Source organism: Lissotriton vulgaris, chromosome 3_1 (genome assembly GCF_964263255.1).
Source record: "Lissotriton vulgaris chromosome 3_1, aLisVul1.2, whole genome shotgun sequence".
In the NCBI taxonomy this organism is placed as follows: domain Eukaryota; kingdom Metazoa; phylum Chordata; class Amphibia; order Caudata; family Salamandridae; genus Lissotriton; species Lissotriton vulgaris.
In genome coordinates, this window is record NC_141689.1 from 1,480,666,998 (window position 1) to 1,480,685,813 (window position 18,816).

The window sequence follows — 18,816 nt, forward strand, 5'->3', positions numbered from 1 at the left end:
TGCAGTAATGATATTGAGATGACTCGTTGCTGATACATATAGTTTTTTTCTTCTATGAAGGAGGGCTGATTAGTGTCCCAAAGGTCTAGTGGATCATATGGCACATTTAAAATGTTGTCATTGAATTATGACTTAAAGTAGAGGAAAACGAGGTGTATGTAATTGTATTCATGTGGTGGTGTCTTGTGCCACACAGATTCTTCATTGGGAGCTGGTTATTACCAACTAATCTTTTGACATACGTCGGCAAGCACAGTTCCGGGTGCCAATAATTTCATCATTTGTGGTTTAGCCAATATTTAAGTTGGTAAACCAGGTGTGTACCAGAAAAAAAAGATTTCTAAATGCCAGACCAAAGGGCCACTCAGCCTCTCTCTCCACTGGCATTTTTATTTAAAAATTTAAATGGGGTTATTCTAGGCATTACCACAAATATGACAATCCTGGACACTAGAAAAGAAATGGTGTTTTATTTACCGAATGTTTACATTAACAATTTGTGACTTCTTGTCTATGTTGTGTATTGGGGATCATTGGTTTCAGATAGGGTAACCCCTGTGAATTCACCATCCATAGAGGGTGCAACAAAGGAACTCTGAGTTCAAGGAACCCCAAGAGTCTGTACGTGCCATATTGTCTTATGCTTTACACTTTCATAGACGTCAAAGTGAACTGTTGTATAGCACATGCAACAGACCATATCAATACTTGGGGTTGACTTTTCTTGAAAGATGCAAAATGATCAGCTATGGTTGCATTTGTCCTAACTAATTGCGATTACGATCACAGTTGAAGATCCACATGTACTTTTGTCTAGAGAAGCCAGCTCCAGGCAAACCTTTAACATTGGATGTTGCTGATTTTACTGTATGAGATAGTATCCATGTCATAGAAAGTGAAAGGTCAAGGTAATGAATGCATTTCTGTATGGTGTTGTAGTGCAGCATATCTGTAGTGCTGTCCTACCTCTAGTTGAGGCCCCAAAGCACATTAAATTCCACATGTTAATGGTTCTGAGGCGCATGGATGAGAGAAGAGCTTTGGTGGTGGTATCAACGAGTAGTTTTGAGTATGTGTCATGCAAGATGCCCCGAGATTGTGCTCCAGTCTTGTTGCAGTGGCATGTAATTTAATTTTAGGCATTGAGTGGAGAACAAAGAAGAGTGACTATAAGTTCACAAGCAGCTAATGCTAAACAATCAGGGATATGGCCTTACAGGTGCTTGAAACTCGGTTACAGGATAGTGTGTGACTCGTCTATATTGTAAAAGGTTGTTGATAGATCTGTTTTGTTTTGACAGTGCGTTACAATAGGTAGCTGCTACTCTTTACAAATTGTGTGTGTCTTTTGTGGCAAAAAGAGGCCAGCAGTGAGGTCTTTATTAATCTCAGATTCTTTTTTGGTTGTTTGTGGTTTGCTTCAACTGCAGTAAACTAGCTCCCAACCCATTGCTGCCAACTGAAATTCAAAGAGTTTTTAAATCTAGTTTTAATCACCACTGGTAACTGGTGTAGTGTTTTGAGGCCAGGGTTAATATTGCCTTGTCGCTTAGGATTTGTGTGCTGAGTTATTTTTTGGAGGAGGTTTGGCAATTGATTTTTTGCTTCTAGTGAATCTGATGTAGCATCCGTTATCATAGTCCAGTCTTGATATCAAAAGCGACCAGAAACGTCCATGTGGCAATGGTTTTGCAGGCTGTGCATCACTCCTCCACCCAGTGACCAAGTCCAATCCGACCCCAAAGAAATCTCCAAATATTCTTGCATTTCATTAGTTTGCAAGATGGCATTAATGTTGGATCTTATGACTAGCAGAGGTCAAATAACCACAACATTTTATTGGGGAAGTTGAAGTGAGTTCTATCAGAGCAAAACGTTGTTGTGTGATAGAGCTAAGACCAAATAAGCATTGACAAATCCAGTACTTGAATTTCTTGTGTAGTGGAAATGTGTTCTCAAGTCTCCCAACAAGACCAGGGAAGGTGCAGCATGGGCATCACGAGGCCAAGCTTTGTCAGAGACAAGTATAGCATGAACAGCAGCAATGCAGCCTTCCTTTATCACCAAAGATCTAGTATTGCATGTGTAGCAGCATAACAAACATTACGCACTCCCACAGAATGGGTAGTAAATAGTTAAAGGCAATTGAGAACGATTGTACACATGCAGTGCATTATAAAAGAATCCAGATTTCCTAACATGAATCTGTGTTCAGTGGGCAGAAGGAGCATAAGCGCGAAATGTAATGTTACCAGTAGGAGGGAACTATCTATTCAGTATGGCAAAGAGCAGATCTAGGAGGTGTGTGCAGAGCAGGAAAAGACAAAGGTGCTGCCACCAACAACACTAAGGATCGTGGACAGTGCTGACCAGAGAGCAGAGGAAGAAAGAAGATAGAGAAATAACCATACAACACTGCTCATGCCTTTTGCCACTTTCCAGCCTCTCTCATATCTGGACTGATCAGAAGATTGTGCACTCAAGTAAATTTATGAGCCCTTCCCCGCACCCCTGCCGCTTCTAAACTCTACTCCTAACCCGATTCTGAGACTTCATCCAGCCTCGTGGGCACATACAGGTACGCCTGCAGATCTTGGCGCCGTACCTTTTTTGCCTCAGTTCAGCCAATCACATAGCAGCGCAACCTTCGCCGATTTTAAATGTGATCCTTGCACTACACTTGAGATTGAATGCAAGGTGCACTCTTGCATGTGGAAGTTTGAAGGAAACCAAACCTCACATACTTACCCTGCCAACATATTACCAGTGCTGCACTACTTTGCCCCTACTAGCACAGCAGCACTGCAGTGACAACCAAATAACAAGCGTAGTTATCTTTCTTACCATTTATATGCTGAAGAAATGCAGGGAATCAGTTGTCAGTGCTGGAAATTGATTCTCCAGGTCACTTACATTACCACTGCATCTGGGATCAGTATGTTGTGCTTAGGCAAACAGTGGTATTAACGTGAGGTTGAATTAATGGGATTGTGGACCATTGAGTTACAAATATTTACTCTCGAGATTTGGTTTCCTGCTTTGCAAAGGAAAAATAGTGATAGATACACAATTGGATAGTTTTAGAGCACACACTAAACACTAAGGTATCAGTTTGGGTTCGTCCCCTTACCCCAGAAGGTGCAGAGAACCTTAGAACGACAGAAAATTAACTGCACAAAGGAATTGCAAGATAATGGCATTTGCTTGTTAAAGCAAGCATTGTGTTCAATCCCACCACAAAGCAGTGAGGTCTCAAATATCCCAAATCTCTGTCCACAATGATTCAGATGATCAAAAAAATCCATCTACTATTAGCGGATGACTGTGGAAATCCCCTTTGCTGTGCTGGTTCTACTTCCCCATGCTTGTCATAACAAATGTGCCTGAATCCTAACATTGTTAGGATATATATTGAAGGGCAAGACATCCAGAAAGATACTGGACCTCATTCACACAATTTATGTGCACCATAGTTCTGTGTGGCACTCAACAAATTCCATCCGCACATGTTGAAGACAAGTCAATTTGGAGATTCAGGAAGGCGGCTCGCATAGGGCATGCTGCAGGGCAGTGGGGCTGGTCGGGAGGGGCAGGGTGGGGGGTAGTAAACTCAGACGTATGAAGGAACGGAGGAAAGTAATTATTACGTTCCTCCGTTCCGTTGTTTGTTAGAGTTTACTACACCCCCACCCTGCCCCATTGCCCCACAGCATGCCTATGCGAGCCGCTACTGATAAGGATCCTTTGAAGTTTCCGCAGTCCCTACCTTTAGAAGCGATTTTCTACTTTACTATGTTTCATGGAAACAGCAGCAAGATGGGTGTTTGCAACAGAGGGAACAGCAAGGTAGCTGTTGAAAAGATAATGAACGCTTTCAAAGTCATACCTTTATTGGAATTCACAAAAGCTTTTTCACGTTCACTTTACTTCTACTCTCCGAGCCTAAAGAAAGTAGGCAAAATAGGCTTGAAAACCTCTTCCTTATTTCTTAGGGTGCAGGAAGATGAATTTCTCTAGCCAAGAGAAGTAATTTCACTGTAGAGAAAAACAGAGGGGAAAGTTTGCGGAGCTAGTGCACATATCCATCAATCCTACTTCGGCAGATTCTCCAACACGCTGACATTCTGCTGGCTTGAGTGTAGGAAAAATGTAGCATTCATAGATGCCGAAGACTTGTTTAGGTTTCCACTCCTCCCCAGCGCAGCCTTTCAAGGTAGAACAACATCATTACATGTTCCAAAGAAATGTACATAGTGTTAAATTCAGTGTTGTCTTTACCTTTGTGGTGCATCCTTGTTTTCATATCAGAATAACTACATAGAGCTCAACAATGTACTGGTCACAGCCAAGTCCAAATGTGCCAAGTGTGGAGTCAGCCGTTGTCTTTGCAAGTGACAAAACATTTGGACCATCGCTAACTCAGATCAAAGTGAGCCACACGCAATCCGTCTCTACACACCCTAAAAGCATACTTGGATGTGTGAGTGCTGTGATCCTCTATTATTGAGGAGGACCTTACCTAGTACCTCCTAAACAGCACCTGATGAGTTGAAAAGACTGTAAAGATACTTGAATAATATGAGCATTTTCACTCACTCCATGGCCGCATCATGGGCACTAAAAAATCACGTTGTATTCATTATTATTATATTAGAAAAAGATTTGTACAGCTCTACAGCTACTCCCAGGGTGCCCCGGTTCTAACAGTAACGTCTAGACCCCTTGAATAAAAGAAATAGAAGGCAGACCCAAAGAGCTGAGTCTTAAGATGTTTTTTAAAAGCTACTCTGTGGCCCAGAGTTGTAGTGGGAGAGCATTCCACTCCTTGGCAGCCAGATAGGAATAGGAGTTGCCGCCCAATTTTTTCCCTTCTGAACCGAGGGATGACCACCATCAAAGAATTGGATCACCGAAGTAACCTAACCGGTTGATATAGAATAAATCTGTTGGACAAGCACTGAGGGCCTTTACAATAGAAAGCTCTATGAATAAGAACTAAGCCTTTGAATCTGGCACGTTCTGTCACAGATAACCGCTGTATATGTTTTAAAGCTAGATGAATGTGAGCTCTCCTCATCTTAGTAAAATACGTCCGTTACTGTTCAGTAGGAAGACTCTTTAAACTGCAGACTGTAAGAAGGACAGCATTGCGTTTTGAAATTTAAACTATAATTTTTAAATATTTTCCTTCCAGAATTATCTATTAGTGTTTATGGCACAAGTCGGTCGTTTTTTGCAACAGGGTGGATCGACAAAGGCGTTTATGAGTATGTGAAATTGTACTATAAGAATACCACAAAATATACTCCTACATGCCGTGGTGAATCAACATTGATGAGTCCATCTCCCTGCTACTAAAAGTACAACCAGCATTGGCATAGCCAATAGGTCTCACCTTTGGGACCTTATAAGTGTTTAGTTATCCAACACAATATCCTTGGTGCAACAACATCAAGTGTTGCATGGCTAAACATATATATAGATGACACAAATTACTCTATTATGTACCATAAGCAGTTTTGTAATATTTTTTTATTGGGATCCTTTCTCTACAGTATTGATGTGGTCTCTCTAATAGTATAAGGATACTTTAGAAGAGGTAGTTCTCTCTTAGTTCAACATAATGAAGTAGATGAATGACTGCTTTGCTGTGCAAAAAAAGAAAAGTGAGCTGACACTTTGACTGGTTTGGCGGAATTGTTCTTAGCTTCGGACCCTTCCAACTACTTTTGATACACATACTAGATGTTTTTCTTTTGGTACTTACTATTGCACACACTTACAAGGCAGCCATATAACTATATGTCGCTTGGTATGTATGCTTTTGCTGTGCACTTCACTGTGCCGGTCATTACATCATCTACAATGCATCCCTGGATTAGACATTACAACAGGTATGCAGGCCTTACAAATAAACATGAGGAGTTGGGGCATACGGGTACCCACCTTCCCCCAATAAAAATTAAGTAAAAAATAAGCAGGGTTAAGCCCCCACTGACCCCCCCGACCATCCTCATGATATAAAAAAAAAACTCACACTGCAAAAGAGGCCGGTTGCAGAGCATGGACAAAAAAAAAAAAACGACCGCATTACGATCCACCCCCAATTTGATCACAACAAGGATGCTGAGCAACTCTTCTCCAAAACCATGGAAAGGACAGGAGAAGAGCAACACAAAATAAAGCTGACAGAAGGAGAAAAAAAGGGAAACATGCATGTGGAATTCATCCATGGGACCTCACAAAGCATTCACCTACATACTCCAGTGAATGTCTCATCGGGAAATGTCCTAGAAGCAGGGAGTTTTTGACGGAGGTCTTTGTTTAGGTGTCAGTGTTAATGTAGACCTCCCTTGATAACATTTGATAACATTTGATAGAGCTTGGTCCGTAAAATATATTTGTGGGCCGGGTCATGAGGTGTACAGATTCCTGAAGGTCATGTGTGTTGGGCTTTTGTAAGTTCACAGCGGTTATTATAGTCCCACAGCGTCTGGCTTAGGGTGTATGTACTAAAAAAGATTGTCTGTTAGCACACACAATAGAGAATGGGAACTTGGTTTCTTGTCCTGAATAATGCTAACAGGAGATGAGAGTTGGACAAACTTTGTGACCGAAGGATTTTGCAAGTGAGATGAATATTGGCATAATATGAAATAGCCACACTGCCCCACCATCCTCATAGCATTATTTAAATGGACATAATGTGATAATGCAGATCCGTATACTCTCCCCCACATGGGGCTAGATTAGGTAATAAACATATGAAGACATGCAAGTGCAGCACCATAGTCTGTAAATGACGTAAATAGACGGGCATTGAGAAAGGCAACGATCGGCATTTGTGAAAACACGTGCACTGATTGCATTCTGATGAAGTACATCTATAAACAGAAGAAGCCCGGGGTGCGTGCGCGCTCTAAAAGGAATTTTTTTGAAAAGCATGGCGAAGAGCGTGCGTGCGCACGCAGCCTGCTCTTTTTCAAAGCACATACTCGTGCTTGTGCAATGCGTATGCCGGCTAAAGGTCTCCTATGCAGCGCATGCACGCTGCGTAGGTGAAACCTAAAAAAGGCACCTGAGAATTGGTCTTGTTGTTTCACTATTAACATCAGGATGCTTTGTAGGAATTGGAACCCTGATGGCATCACATGATATTCATTCCCTCCCACACTAGCATCTATCCTGAATTCCAAGCCTTGCTGCTGAAACCGTGCCTAGACTTTGATAACTTTCTGACCGCTATGCTCCTGGAGGCAATTGAGTTAATCGCGCAAATAAAATAAAGATGGTAAACTGGCATGAGGTATTCTGGACCACTGAATTCATGGTATGGACATTTTTGCATGAAGTGACTCAGAATTTCACAAAGATTGAAGAATTCAGCAGTGATGTGGTAAAGCAGAAATGAAGGCAACATACATACGTAATCCAAAATTAGTGCTGTTGGCTCCTGGTTTGTTCACAGTGTTGTTCTATACAAAAATTGAAAAATCCTTTCATGGATTATGGCTCGCTTCTTTTTGGAAGAAGCAATCGTTTCGATTTTATTGACAGATCACATGGAAATCGCAGAGCTCTGTACCCCAGAGATATCTGCCAGGCAAAGAGAAACATGTGTGACATTGCAATCCATCATGACTTTTTGCATATATAACAAGAGAACATAATCAATGCAGTGAACAGCACCCCCTCCCCGCCCCTCCCGGATCCTCCCCCCCCCATGCACGGTTACTAACATTTCGGCAATCAGTATACACACATCCATCTACACAGCACACTCACATGTCCAGTATTGGGTCTTGTTCTGGCGGAGGTTCGAGCCATATACCCCTGAAGTTGGCCCACCACTTCCAAATGTTATAGTGCTTAAGAGGGGATCCCCGGGCAAGAAATATGGGCTTCTCCATCCCCATGCAAAAATCTAGTCCCCTCTTCCATGCTAAAGAACCAATAGTTTTTGACCTTCATGTTTCTCCTATTACATTATATGCACACCACACTGAAAGTCATTAACCAGTAATTAGTTTCCAGCTTCCTACTTTCTCTTAGTGTTGTAAAGTGTAACATGTCAACTGCTAGGCTTTCTCTTATTGCTCCTTATTCCTTTTTTTAATATCTCAATATTATGATTATGTAGTTATTATTTCTGAACATTTGTGCTTTCAAAGTACTTACACCTCAAATGTTATTTTTGAATTGTTTTTATCAACAGGTGTCGGTTGTTTAAATTGGAACTTAATCACCCACCATCATGAGTGTGTACAGTGTTTCTCTACCAGGACCTGGTCCATTTGGCTTTAGGCTTCAGGGCGGCAGAGATTTCAACACACCACTGACTATCGCCAGGGTAAGAAAGTCTTTACTAAGATATCTGATGTGCAGTATGTTTACCTAACAGCAGAAATAGTTTGAGTATCAATTTCTAGCAGTCTCACCACTTTTAACCGCTTTATTTATCGTTTTGTCACTTGTTTAGGGCAATTCACATTTTCACAGAACTGGATGGAATAATATGAGTTTTTATCAGTAAGTTCTGTATAGTCCGGTACCACTCATGGAAAAAGAGATTCAGAATAGTCAGGCTGGCTGTTTGAATCTATTGATGCTATGTTTTGGAATTTTGCGTCCGTTCTGCATCAATCATTGATGTTAGAACTTGTTGTCTGTTCAATATGTGAATATTGCAAGTTTGCTCTCCTCCAAAAAAAAATAAAAAATCCTTTAATAGTATAAGATTGATAAATACGCACAAGTATGTCCTATCAAACACATTAATTGATGTTCACAGTGTATGCAGGCTTATGCGAAAAACAGTGTCTGCGTAGAGAATTGTTGTAAAGTAAGTCCACTTAGGATGTAAGAGAACTCTAAGGAGAAAACTTGCTAATCTAAGAAATAATGGGCAAAACTTGTGTTTTGTGATGTACCTTCTGACGATCTCTGCAAAACAATACATTAGATAGAAGGATAACATAGAAGAAAATGGAAAATAAAAATTGACCAAAGACCAAAAACAAAAGCTGTTTTTTGTTGTTGTTATAGCTGTCTTTTGTAGCAACTCATTTCGTTTCTAGATTCTACAGCTGAATTATATAAATTTCCATCTTCGATATGCAACATCCTGTTTTAAGTTATGCCTTACCTTAGTGTTATTATAGACCTATGAGATTCATATCTCAAAATGTGGCACCAAGAGCAACACGGTCATATCGCCTGGTTAAACTGTGTCTAGATTGTGCACTTTTACATGTTGCATGTGATTATTCGCCTTTTCAAATTTTAAATCTACCCTTTAAAGTGTTAGGCAAGTATCCATGGTGGATCTCACACCCTCCACTACCTTTGTGAGAGTGGCCTAGCGGACATTTACGGCTATGTTCATTTGCCCTTGCCGTCATTTGCCACCTACACATAGTTGACAACATTGTTCTGCTGATCTTTATGGACACTTCAGCTACATTTGATTGCCACATGTGAGGGGAGGGTGCTCAGGGCAATGCTTTGAATTCCAGGCTTCACTTTAAGATCAGATCAAATATATTCTTTTTAGGAGAGATAGCGGAAGATCTGGCTTGACCACTTTCCCCAATGAGTGAAATGTACCCACAGCTAAGCTCTGTGTCTCCCTCTTTTTAGTATTTCCCTCCATTGTCTGAGCACCTCCTACCTACCCTTCTAGGGTTTCAGATGTATATAAAGGCAAGCATATTTTAATTCTTTGGTTTTGGAATGATGTCTCAAGATTGTATCTTCAAACTGTATCCAGGCACACAAAGGTGTGCATGTTTAGCTGTGATACACATACACTGTCGGTGTGGGAGCTGCAAGCAAGGTGGAGGGCTATTGCTCCCCAAAACTTGTACCTCTTTAAGAAGAAATTTCACTCCTTTTACAACTGCCAATTTATACCACAGATTTTCACCAGCTCCATGTATTTAGTTGGGAATCCCAATCCTTTCTAATAACCAAATATTCACTCCACTACCTTCTGTGTTTTCACTATTTGATATGTCGGTTATCTGTGTCCGTTTGTAGCACGTTATTCACTTCTAGCGCATACTATATCCTTCTGACTGCATTCAAAGGATGATCTGAGGCCAAAATTGCACAGATATTGACCATGACTGTGTGGGTCAAAGGTAACCTTATTTGCAAGAGGGGGCATTCTGAAATTAAAGATGACTGTACATCTCCCTTCCCTTTATCGCACTTGCTCTCTTTATTTGCCACGATGGTTGGATGAAGTCATTTGCTCATCTGGTTAGAGTATGTTTCTGTAACTTTTCACTAGACTCTCTCCTTATCCCGAATGTAGGAGTAATGGAAAATGCTATGAAAGGTCTATGTATCTTTGTTCATGTGGAGTGGTGTGGCTCACTGGTTAGAGGCGGCAGACCCGGAAGCAGAGAACGGCCCGGGACCAGGGTTCAATTCCCGACGCGGCAGGGTCGTGGACCAGGGTCAACGGACTCGATAATTCTCGCCTCAGTGACTACTCTAACCAGGGATCACACTCGGCAACTCTGGGCATTAAGCTTGCCTCATCTCTACAACGGCCCCACACAGACGCCGAGGATGCCTGGTTTCACCTTGGAGATACCCAGAAGGGACCATCTCACAGGGAAAGCCAGGACGGGTTCCCCAGCGGTCTTCAGCGCCAGGACACCCCAAGATGGGGTAACAGTGCGCTTTACAAGTATCATCATTACATTTTATATATATATATATAAGCCAGACAGCCCATTGTGCCATTATAGCCAACAATACTTTGCTTTCTATGATATACAGATTTGGCTTTCCCACTGCATTCTGGGGAATTGTAAGTACAGATCTGCAAGTGCTGCTGGAAAAGTTAACTGGATTTACTGAAGGTGTTGCATGTGAGATAATTTAGCATTTTGTGTCATGGTTTGCAATGAGCGCTGAACAATTTTATGTTTTGAGTTGTTACTTGGGGTGAATTGCAGGTTGGTGAGACAGTTTCCCTTGTTAGACGGCTCCTTGAGACCCTCATGGGCGACTAGTTGAGCTATACAAAGTCTTGATTGATTGATTGATTGATTGATCAGAACATTTCCCTCAAGTCAGAGAGCAATGACATCCTTGGATTTGGGCTATGTTAACTTGAATGTGGTAAACTTCTTTTTAGTTGGAACTTAGTGTTGGCAAAACGTCTCTAAAATTATCCAAACGCAATCCTACAATTTTCTTTACGGATTATAAATATTTACAAAAATTGGAACCTGTATATTTCTCAGTTTAGCTGTCTTCTTTTTTGGCTTTCTCTTGATAAAGAGATAACTTAATTCATATAAAAAGGATCTGATGTCCATGGGGCAGTATTTTGATGTTGTGTTGCTAAACATTTTCCTTAGGCTGGAATTACTTCATCAAAAAGCCTTCTCCTTCCTGCTGTTTCTTAAGTTACCTAGGGTATCATCTTAAATGTCCTCACACTCTTGAGTGCTTCACACACAGGACCCTTGATTTTGGAGCCAAATCTTTAATATGCTAATACTGTTTTATGCAAACTCGTTCCACTTTTTTTAATGCCATTTTGCTTTGGTGAGCATTACCTCCTATTCTAGATCTTGAAAGGGGGGTGAGAGCTATAACCACTTTATTTCTACCAATTTTATGTTTTCATTTTTTACCACTGTCCTATATGTGTAGACTCACTTTTGTCACCCAAAATGCCAAGTGTAGACTTTCAAATGAATAAAAGTTTTTTTTTGCTGCAGCAATATCAAGCTCTCTTGACAGAATTTAAGAACAATTTGTGAACAAAAAAGGATTTGTGCAAGTCTTTCTATTTTTCCATTTGTTTGTCTGCATCTACACTATCATTTCAGGATAAAATCTGGATTATTATATTCAGTAGTATAACAAAGTCTGCTGGTTTGCTCTTTTTTCTATTAACATGACTGACATTTCTAATCGATGCAGGGGCTTTAGTAGCATTTGGAACCAAGGGGGCCATTCCACAAAATAAGTGTGTATTGCCTCCAGTCTGTTGCATAAACTCAGATCTTTATTTATTCATTTGCAACGTTTTCTATAGCGTGAACATGACCCATGAGGGTATCGGAGCGCTTTGCAAATGGTTGTATCACTTCCATAAAGGTTTTCTGAGATTATGGTTTTTTCAGTAACTCTGAGGCACGCACTCAAAGTTTTCCCCAACGTTCATATCGAAAAAACGTGTCAACATCCAACTTACTTTTATACATTTAATGAGTTGTCTAAATGCAGAAGCCAATAGTGGAAACTCGCCATCGTAGATCTGTATTATTTTACTATATCTACAGAAGTGATATCAGGATCCACGGTAACTGAACTTTACTTTGACACTTTTTCCAGAATTATGGATGTTTTTAGAAACCCCATAGAACTTTCAATAAAAGGAAATCAGACATTTGATATAAGGTGTAGATCTGTGCTTTTAAAGCCTCTATCGCTGTCTGTTGCAGCTTGGTTGAGTCGCGAAAGCCACACCCACGGGAGATGGTGTGAAGTTAAAAACTAGATACAGGTTATTAGCCAAAGATACAGTGTCCAGCCAAACATGTTGCCATCGGAAGAGTACACCACTAAAATCAATAAAGGCAAAGAGTTAACTCTCAATACCGAAGTAAAAAGCCAAAACAAGCTTTAGGAAAGCAAGCAGGACTGGCCTGTTTAGGTTCCGCCTACACAGCGCTTGCTCTGTGCTTGTGAAATCTCTTGTATTTAATATATCTTAAAAGGGGTCGTTCCCATCGCTGAATTACTGTGCTCATTCCCAAGATAAGATCTATTCCCACAGAAAAGGCAGACAGCTTCTAACAGTATGCTGGAATGCTTGCTTTTTATTACCTAGTTTTGTAAATCAGATGCTTTAGCACTAGAACGTTTGTGGCATTTCCTATTGATGCCTCAGTACCCTTCTTTGCACTTTGTAGGCATTATCCTTGAGGTTAATGAAGGCTATGCTGCTTTTATTCCCTAAGTAAGAGAAGCTTTCCAGTTGTGTGCATGAGAGAAACGTGCACTGTTGTTGCTTGTGCTGTACCTGTTCTGAGTGTGAGTGAACCTTTGAACTGCAGATTCCATGCTATGCGTTTTATGTGTGTATGAGGGTAAACTAGTGCACCCATTTTTCAGTTTAAAGCTGCTAAACTTCTCCCCCTTGTGATGCTAGTGTTGTGTTTTGCTCCTCTTAATCAACCCAGAAGCCCTCTTTTATTCACCTCTTCAGAGTTGCACTTTTCCTGACACGGGGACACCCTGGAGAGAAACTCAGAAAACTGTTGGAGCTTAATTGTCAAGCTTAGTACTAGGTTTTGAGGCACTTCCCCTGCCGCCCTCCTGAAATATTGAGTCCTTAATCATGCCACGGACAATATATTTTACTTTTGTGTGGATAGAGTACACTTTTGGGGGTATAAAGGCCGCTGCATTTATTTAACTCCTCCCATCCATGGGCTTTAACCCTGGGCTATCTCCTGACGCTTCATGCAGCAGTGCTCCATTGCTTCCATGCTTGGCTTGTGCTGTATAAATAACATCACAAGTACACAACCTATTTACAGTGAGACATTTCTCAGCTTGTTTCTTTTCATTGTATATCTTTCTAAGAATTTTCGTTTTCATTGTTTGTTTCTAAGCATGTTCATTATGTATGTGTTTTCAGAACGAACGTTTGATGCTCTTTTTTGGATTATATAAAAATATCACGTTGGACTATTAAAATCTCACCCTTTACTACTACTGTCTGTTGTGACATGTTTTTATCATTGACCTGTAAAGTGCATGAATCAAAGGGGTGGGTTCAGTGACTAGCTGTAAACCAGCACTGGCAAATTAATACTCCTAGGTTTAATCTTTAACACTTGGGCCCAGGTGCATGAAGCTAAAAACCGCTTGCAAAGGGGCAGATTCTCAGAATCTGCCCCTTTGCCACCGGTATTTTTGCATTTGGGAAATCGCAAAAATCGCAAAAAAAAGAATTCGCTGAATTGCGATTACTTGCATTTAAGGAATCTCAAATTGAGATTCCTTAAATGCAATGCATTAAAGTTTACAAAATAGCGATTTTGCTAATAGAGCTCGCAAATTACCATGAAGTTCAACTTCATGGTAATTAGCAAAAACTTTGAAAATGAACTAAAGTGCATTTTTCAAAGTTTCATGTTGCGCACACACATGCCCTAAGGGCATGTGTGTGCGCAACATATGTGCACAGATCAATTTCAGGGGTGCAACAGGGTGTCCTTTGGACACCCTGAAATCGCATTGTCATTTTGCGATTCGCTAATTGCGATTCGAAAATTGAAAATGTCTTCCCATTCATTTCTATGGGCCTCTAGGCCCATAGGAATGAATGGGGAGGTATTCCTTAATTGCGACTCGCAATTTGCTAGTCGCAATTAAAGAATTTTAAGAAATCGCTATTTTTAAAGTCATTTTTTCTTGCATAGCATTTTGCTATTCCTTATTAGCGATTCCTTATTTTTCGCTAATAAGGAATCGCAAAATGGATGCTTGATGCATCTGGGGATAGTGTGTAAGCACAGGAGAGCAAGACAGACAGGAGGGAGCCTGCAGCAGTGGGCAGAGAGGCTAATTTTGGGAAACAGATCCTCGTGCAGTTGAATGCAAGCAGAAAGATATAACAAGTCCACAGCATTAGGTGAGAGACGCATAGTCCTCTAGGCTGTGCAATGATGTGAGTGGCACAGTTTCAAGCCAATGCCTGAAAGAGGCTGGTTGAAGACAGCCAGAAGTTCAAAGGGGTGGGTCCAAAGCCCACTCTAAGTTTTTATTGGTCTTCTTGACAGCTGTGCTGTCAAAAAAGCGCAACTAAACATGGCTGCTTAATTCATGCGCGAAACCGTGTGTGTCATATGGAGCATTGTTCTATGTGCATAACCGTTCTGCAGAGTGTGACACAGATGTGTAGTCCTAAATGGGTTTCAGCTAGGGTATCATTAAAGATTTTGCGTTTACGGTAGACTTGCATTCAGTACATCTGGTCCCTAGTGGGGCAAACGCTTGGGTTTATCACTGCATAGGTCACTTATGTTTTCTGTGACCAGGTTTGAATCGTTAGAAAGCGATGGACCTCTGTGCTCTGTGTATTGTGTCGAACAATTTTTGTGTTTGAGTCATTTTAAGGCTATGTTACAAACATTCTTCTCTCTTTGCCAGCTTTTCTCGTAAATATTCCATTGAAATATGCAGACTGTGGCCTGTTTTGGGGACGCATCTAGTCTGGTATACCACATGATAAAATCTAAATGAATACATTGTCTGGGAAACCAGCTGTTCCACATTTGTATTTCCATTTTTTTTGTCACATCTGCCCGCTACAGGGTCCTCTCTCTACTTTTTTTTTTTTTTTTCTCCCTGAGAGGCTTTTCAGTCCTGGGCGGGCCACCATCTCTTGACTCGCAATCAAGGTCCAGAGGGGAAGGGCTTCACATGCTTTTTCTGTGCAGCTGTACTCAGCGATCGGATTGTCGGAAGCGCCGGAGGGACTCGGCGACAGTGGCTGTGATTATTTCCGGTCACATGGTGGGACACTTGGATGCCTGACACAGTGCCCCTATGAGCGGTGCTGGTATGTGCTGACGTAGCACCCTCAAGGTCCATAATTGTCTGAAAAGACTGAGAATAGTCTACCCCTCATTGCCCTGATGAAATCGCTAAAACATGGAGCGATGAAACATGTCGGCTTGAGAACATAAAGTATTATGGTATATATTTAACCATTTTTAAGAAGTGGGGTTTGCTGCATCAGAATAAAACCGTAAAGCAAGCTAAACCCTACTACACATTTATATTCTTTTGTGTGTTTGGTTAGGGGTCTTTATATCTTTTCTCTCTACACTACAAGTGTGTGTCAGTGGTGATACGTTTGTTATTATCTGTGGTTTTTCATCACTATTCTCACATCCGCACTATTATCTTCTCTTAGTGCACTTTTGTCTTTTCACATAGAGAGAGTGGCCAATGATGAGAAGTGGGTATACCGGTAATCATTAACCAGGAACCCCCTCGGGGTGTTCTACCGTGAGGTACTCTCTCTATCCTTCACACTTTTTTGTGGGTGAAGTATATGTGGCCCTGTGTGATTTTATAACCTACACATATCCTGACCAAAGGATTTATGTTATTTGACAAATTCCTGGGGATACTAATGATAAATGATCCCTATTGCGTTGGTCTTTCATGTGGATGCATGCATATGTAGGTGAGGCTCCAATTGTTTGAATACTGTGTGAGTGGGGGGGCGCCTTACCTACTCCCTTCCCCCTCTACCCCTAGAGATTGTTATGGCTCATGCATGGACCAATATAAAAGCACACTACATGTGTATGCTTTTGGAAATGTTGAGACCTAAAGCAGTGATTAACATTGGATTATTATAACCTTGTTTGCAAACCTATAGATTGTTTGTTCTTGGGTGGCCCATGAAGTGGTTCTCGATCATAAAGCAGTGTGGCCATTTTTTTAAAGGTGTGTGTGATTTAATAAAAACGATTTAGCCACTTTAGTTGAGTGTAATTGGTATGCCACCTTCTTATTTCATAAATGATTACTCTAATATTGATGGTGCCCATTTATTCGCAGAAGGAGAAGCATCTCGCGAGTTCAAAAGCTGTCTTTCAGCCCTAGCCGTCTGGATGTGGAACAGTATCCTTCAGCTTAACACAGGGACAATTGGATTACATACTTTTAGTCACCTGTCAGTTTCCTGGCTCACTTTAGTTGGCCCACTGAACTGGACTCTCCTCCGGTTCCTCTGACTTCTCTAGCAAATGGTGAATGATTATCAATAATAAGATGTCTTTTCAGGCTCGCATGAAGCATCCTTTATCTACCTCTTCCTATATTCTAGAAGTGTTAAGAATGATTCTTCCTTTGCTACCTTCTACTTGTAGGAAAACCATGATTCAAGCCACCTTTTCCCGCGCATAGACAGCTGCAACTTCCTGTTTATTGCCCTACCCAAGAATATTCTTTCTAGACTATATTATTGTCTAGGACGTGGGAGCACGCGTAACACTTGGGCATTGCGAAAGTCCATCTTGCCTCCTTCCGCTGGCTCCATATGGCCAAACAGGGAATATGGAAATGTCTCTATTTCTGACATCCATCATGTATTGTACAGTTCCTTACTTCATTAGGCACAGTTAAGACAAAGCAGACCTTTGTATCCCAGTAGGGGCTTCCTGTTCTCTTCCTTTGTTCATTTTGGTTCCTAGAATTAAAAAAAAAACTGCATTCTTAGGAGATGTTTTTTTCCTTCTTACTGTCAAAGACTGGAATTCCCTTCTTTTATGCATTACATTCCACTGAGAATGATCTATTTTTTAAAAAATCCTAAAACATGCGTGTTGCCCTTTTATATATTTATCATCACTTACTCTCTCACAACCCTAGAGCAATAGTGTACAAGTCCTTTTCAATGTATATACAGCACCAGGGGCGGCTCTAGGCTCATGGTGGCCCTGGGCAGGGATCGTAAGTAGGGGTCCCCGGAAGAGGGCATCCGGGCGGGGTGTAGCGCAGAGGCCAGTGAAGAGTGGGGGGGTCAGGGTGTTTGGAAGTGGAACAGAGCTGGAGACCGCCAAATCCCTGCCAGGGGCCGCCACGCAAATATGTATCCATCCTCGGAGGATTATTATATTAAGGATATATATCGGCGTGGTGGCCCCTGGGGTTTGGTGGCCCTGTGCAGGTGCACAGCTTGCACATGCCTAAGGCCGCCCCTGACAGCAGGCACACTTAGTTATGTATATCGCTAAACCTAATAGATTTTCACAGTAATGTTTTGAAAAAAACAAATTGTAATAGTTTGTTTTAAACGCATGACTTTAATAATTATTTTTGAAAGCTGATGTTGTATCTAAATATATTCTGTTACGATGCTAAATGGATATAATATATTTCTTGAGTTTGCTATTAAAATCAAATTAACATTTTCTATACCAAAAATAAAGTGCATTGAAAACCCAGCACGCCTGTTTTACCCTGGAAACACAAATAGCACGCCTTGCTTCTTTGAGAAATCATCTGTGCAGTTTGGAAAAACCGGCTTGTGATTCTAGGGAAAGGTGGGTTGAAATGAAAAACGCTCAGTTAATATTTGCCCTGCGGGGCACCCGTCGCCATGGAGGCCTCCGTGGCAAAGGCTCCCTAGTCAGTGCATGTTCCCTTTCCTAACCTGTTGGTGAGTCAGTGGCGCGAAGTTGCACAATGGCCTTCTGTACTCGGCAGAGCTAACTAAGCTAATGAATCACAAGGCCTAGTTGTTCGTTCGAAACTTAAAAATAAAAATTAATGAACGATGCTGCCATCTCTTTCGCTCTCGCAACTTAAGAAAAAAAACCTCGCAAAATCTCGGAAAGCAAACATTATGAATTGCTTCCTGCCAACAATGTGAAGTACTTCCCAAGATTCATAGAACTTCAAAGGCGCTCGCGACAGTTTACAGCCCTTGTCCAAGAAATCCCGCCACGCCACTTCACTGCACGATTATGTAGCCATGTAGATTAAACAGACCTCAGTGGGAAGCTTGCTCGGGTGATTTCCATTATGTAGAGTCGATCTGTCAGCCTTAAAATATTACCCTTACATTAAAGTCCAGCGGATTGAAGTCAGACGTTATTCTTACTGTGCTTAGGAAGTAGCGTAACCCCTAGTGGCCACTGTATGTTTACATGGAAGCGTTTACAATATAAATTGGAGGAACCGAGGGGGCAGGCGAGGGCAGTGAACGTTGAAGCCCTGGTAGCACGTGTCTTTGTTTTAGCTGTTTGGGCGGAA

General features: G+C 41.3%; 1 protein-coding gene across 4 annotated transcripts in view; it reads left to right on the top strand.

Annotated features, from left to right (window-relative positions):
- Positions 1 to 18,816, top strand: part of PDLIM5 (PDZ and LIM domain 5) — a 597,783-nt gene that overhangs the window by 12,081 nt on the left and 566,886 nt on the right. For all 4 annotated transcript variants that reach the window (XM_086961943.1, XM_086961942.1, XM_086961944.1 and 1 more), the window contains exon 2: positions 8,216 to 8,350. In XM_086961943.1, the coding sequence (XP_086818069.1) occupies positions 8,255 to 8,350 (96 nt within the window). In that variant the 5' untranslated portion in view covers positions 8,216 to 8,254. The remainder of the gene's footprint in view (positions 1 to 8,215; positions 8,351 to 18,816) is intronic.